This window comes from Plecotus auritus (genome assembly GCF_963455305.1).
Source record: "Plecotus auritus genome assembly, chromosome: 6".
In the NCBI taxonomy this organism is placed as follows: domain Eukaryota; kingdom Metazoa; phylum Chordata; class Mammalia; order Chiroptera; family Vespertilionidae; genus Plecotus; species Plecotus auritus.
In genome coordinates, this window is record NC_137773.1 from 77763021 (window position 1) to 77767541 (window position 4521).

General features: G+C 41.5%; 1 protein-coding gene across 1 annotated transcript; it reads left to right on the plus strand.

Annotated features, from left to right (window-relative positions):
* Positions 1 to 1150: 1150 nt before the first annotated feature.
* On the plus strand, positions 1151 to 3295 carry LOC308251683 (disintegrin and metalloproteinase domain-containing protein 25-like; the record flags this gene model as incomplete). The annotated part of the gene is made up of 1 exon (XM_080675407.1): positions 1151 to 3295. The coding sequence occupies one exon, from the start codon at positions 1151 to 1153 to the stop codon at positions 3293 to 3295; it is 2145 nt and encodes a 714-aa protein (XP_080531533.1).
* Positions 3296 to 4521: the final 1226 nt, after the last annotated feature.

Sequence of the window (4521 nt, forward strand, 5' to 3'; positions counted from 1 at the left end):
TTTAGGACTTGCTGGTCCTGAAAGTACATTATTTTGCCTTCAGTGCACTCCCATTTCCAAGTATTTACTCTCCCAACTAGTTTGATTCCTTTCACTTTATATGGCTAGAGTTTTTTTAAATATTATTCTTCTCAAGCGTATAATTAAACATAAACTTTTTAGTTAATCCATCATGAACCCAATATACTCCCCCTGCAATACCACCATTGTCTATTGAATATAGAACTTAGCATAAAGTAGATACTAATATTTGGAGAACATTGGTGCTTTGTCCCTTCCAGTTTCACAGGGTTAAATGATTAGAGAAATGCAGAAAGGAGATAATATAACTAATAACCTATTATATTGGAAGTATATATTACAAACAATTGGAAACAATAATGTATGTGAATAGTGTTTATATCTCTCCTAAGTAAAGTGACTAAATAATTCTTTATTTGATAGTGAAAGGAAGACCTACATATTGATATTTATATAAAGTATAAATTTCTATATGTAGAAATTAATTCCCCTTCATTAAAACATGATATATGTTCACTTTTTTTAATTCTTTATTGTTGAAAGTATTCCATATGTCTCCTTCCCCCCCCCCGCCCCATTGACCTCTCCCAGCCCACTCCTGCCCCCCAGCACAGGCCCTCAGCCCCCTCTTGTCTGTGTCCATTGATTATGCTTCTATGCATAGGATATATGTTCACTTTCGTTTTATATTTTTATTGTGTAGTTTCATACATGTTCATATATTGAGAGAACAGTATCATAAATTTACACGTGTCCTTTTTCTAGGTTCAGTAAGTATCAACTGATGGCCAGTCACCATTCCTCTGTACATCCACACTCTCACTCTGGCTTCTGTTATTTATGAGCAAACAGGCAAATGCATGCAGTGCGCTGAGTCTTGTCTTGAGCCGAACACCAGCTCATTTTTAACCCTTTGCTTCCATCTGAAACTTATAACCCCCAACTCTGTCTCTGCTCTTCATTTTCACTTTCTTTTATAGTGTTGCTTCTCTGATGATGTGCCTCTGCCAGAAGTCAAAATAAAGGTCAGCATTGCATAGAGGCAGCGCAGATGGAGGAGACGAAACAGTGAGGCTTCATGCCCTGCCCTTCTTTCCTCTCACCAGTGGCTGCATAAGGTGGCTCCATAATGGCTGTGGGTAAGGCCTTGGTGCATGTGAAGGTCATTCTTCTTCTGTTCTGGCAGGTGGTGTTTCTGTTCCTTTCTGGATGGTCCCAGATTGGGACCTCTCAACACAAAGGTCCCCCAGAAGTAGTGATTCCCATGAGGCATGCCAGCAGCATGACGCCTCCGGGCTGGCTCACTTACAGCCTGCATTTTGACGGGCAGAGACACATTGTCCACATGAAGGTAAACAAGCATTTTCTATCCAGACACTTCCGAGTGTTTACCTACACAGACCAGGGCGCTCTCCTTGAGGACCAGCCTTTTATCCAGAATAACTGCTACTATCAGGGTTATGTGGAGGGAGACCCGGAATCCCTGGTTGCCCTCAGTACCTGTTTGGGGGGTTTGCAAGGAATATTACAGACAAATGACGTTGTTTATGAAATAGAGCCCAAGAGACTTTCTACCACATCAGAACATTTCATATATAAGATGGACAGTGAGGAGACACAATTCCTATCCATGAGATGTGGAGTAACAGAAGAAAAAATAGCACGACAACTGAAGTTTCAAGAGAGTGTTAACTTCACTTTGATGCAGAGTGGGTATGAAGGCTGGTGGACCCACAGGCGGCTTCTTGAACTGGCAGTGGTGGTGGACCACAATCGCTATCTTCATCACCTAAGTAACACCACAGCTGTGCAGTATGAAGTATTACTTGTGGTCAATGGAGTAGATAACTTTTTGCGTTCACTGGATATTGATGTGGTTTTAATGGGAATTGAGGTCTGGACTGAAAAAAATCTCGTTACAGTAAATACCATACGTGGTCTCCTGGGCGAATTTTCCACATGGAAGATAACTAGCTTGAATTACCGCATTCCCCATGATGTTGCACATATTTTTGTAAAGCATGACTACGGTATTACTGTTGGCTTATCCTATATTGGAAGAGTGTGTGACTTCCGTTTTAATTGTGGAGTTGATAATTTTATGAATGATAGCTTGTATGATTTTGCATATATAGTGTCACATGAGATTGGTCATAATTTGGGTATGGATCATGATGAAAAAACTTGTACATGTGGACATAAAGCCTGCATAATGGCTCCAGCAAAAAAAAGTGCAACTAGATTCAGCAACTGCAGCTATGCTAGCTTCATGGACACCATTGCAAGTCGAAATTGTATGTATGTGTCATCAAATACAAGGCACATCTTCACACTTGCACAGTGTGGGAACAGTGTGGTTGAAGTAGGAGAAGAGTGTGACTGTGGCGCTTTACATTTGTGTATGAAAGATCCCTGCTGTGAGTCCAACTGCACTCTCAGCGCTGGGGCTGCTTGTGCTTCTGGGCTTTGTTGTAAAAACTGCCAGATCCTGCCAAGAGGCGAAGTTTGTAGACAAGAGGAAAATGACTGTGATCTCCCAGAGTGGTGCAATGGGACATCCTACCATTGTCCAGAGGATGTGTATGTGCAGAATGGGGTGACATGCAAGGGCGGTGGCTACTGCTATGAAAAGAGATGCAATAACCGTGAAGAGCAGTGTAGGAACATTTTTGGCAAAGAGGCCAAGAGTGCAAATCAGAGTTGCTACACAGAAATGAACACCCGAGGTGACCGTTTTGGGAACTGTGGTTTCAGGCACGCTAGATATGTAAAATGTAACATCTCAGATACCTTGTGCGGGAGGATTCAGTGTGATAACGTGACAGAACTTCCCCATCTGAGAGATCATTCTACTGTGCATTGGACTCAGTTCAATGGCATCACCTGCTGGGGTACCGACTACCACTTTGGGATGACCATACCTGACATTGGTGATGTGAAAGATGGGACAGAGTGTGGGGCAGAACATGTCTGCATCCAAAGGAAGTGTGTCCATAGGTCACTTCTGGTAACTGGTTGTTCACCTAAGACCTGCAATATGAATGGAGTCTGCAACAACAGACAGCACTGCCATTGCAACTATGCATGGGACCCTCCCTTCTGCCTGATAGAAGGCAGTGGAGGTAGTATTGAGAGTGGGCCACCCCCTGGGAGAAAAAAGAATGAAAAGCGATATTGGAAGAATTACCTGGCACTATTTTGGTTTATTCCTCTTTTGATATTTTTACTATGTTGGCTATTTTGCTTCTTTATTAACATCTTAAACAACAGCTAAAAAAAAAAAAAAAAGGAGAATGTTCCAACTTTACTTTAGAAAGAAAAGCAAAAAGTTATGATTTTTTTAAAAATTCCAATGATCTTTCCCATGTATTAACTTTCGGCCTCCTTGAAATAAAACTACAACAGTAGGTGGCACAGATTATTGACAAAAAATCTCTGAGATATTTTATCATTCAGGATCATAAATATTAGCCATTAAAAATAAGCCAAATTTACTAATTCTGAGCATATTTCAACTTTCCATTATTTTAAACAATTTTACTAGTTAGCTTTTCATGGAACTGGTCTCTTTTTGTATCTTGAGCAAAGGCAAAGCTCATGGATGATTTGTACTTGTTTTTAATTCGTTTCTGAAAGGTCCCAGCTTGGGCATATTAATATCTTAATTCCAGACATCCTTCCCCTTTGTACTCTGCATTCACACAGGACATGAGAACCTACATATCACATTTCTTTGGCAATCCTCTCCTATCACTTTCTGCCAATAATACAAATAAGAGGGAGAAGGGAATCTTGGGGAATTTTCTATTGGTTCACATCACTATTTCTTCACTAAGAGCTGACACCATGGCATCAAAAGTGACTTTGTGTGTGCACATTTTATATGTAGATAACATATATGTTATATTTGTTCAGTTGTTTGTTTCTAACTCCCAGTGCCAACCAACATACTGTCAGCCTCAAGCATATTGGCACAGCTACCACGTATCTTAATGTCCAGTTTTAGAGTGGCAGTCTTTGAATCCCCCATCAAATCCCTGAGATGCCAGCACCAAGTTGGTTCTCAGAGGTCAGAATTCTATATTCATGGTACTCATTCCAGAGGTATAGGACCCACCACCTCATCCCTTTGATTTCCTGTCTTAGGAGCAATATCCACATCTACTTTTTAATAAGTTAAGATCATCTTAGTGGTGTGGTTTCTTTTCATGACAGATCTCAATGGATATAATATTATCCTATATAATAAAGAGGTAATATGCAAATTGACCATCACTCAAACACACAAGATGGCCACCCCATGTGGTCAAAGATGACCACCACAAGATGGCCAGCAGGGGAGGACAGTTGTGGGCAATCAGGCCTTCAGGGGAGGGCAGTTAGGGGCAACCAGGCCTGCAGGGAAGGGCAGTTGGGTGGAACCAGGCCAGCAGGGGAGGGCAGTTAGGGGTGACCAGGCATGCAGGAGAGGGCCATTGGGAGTGACCAGGCCTGCAGGGG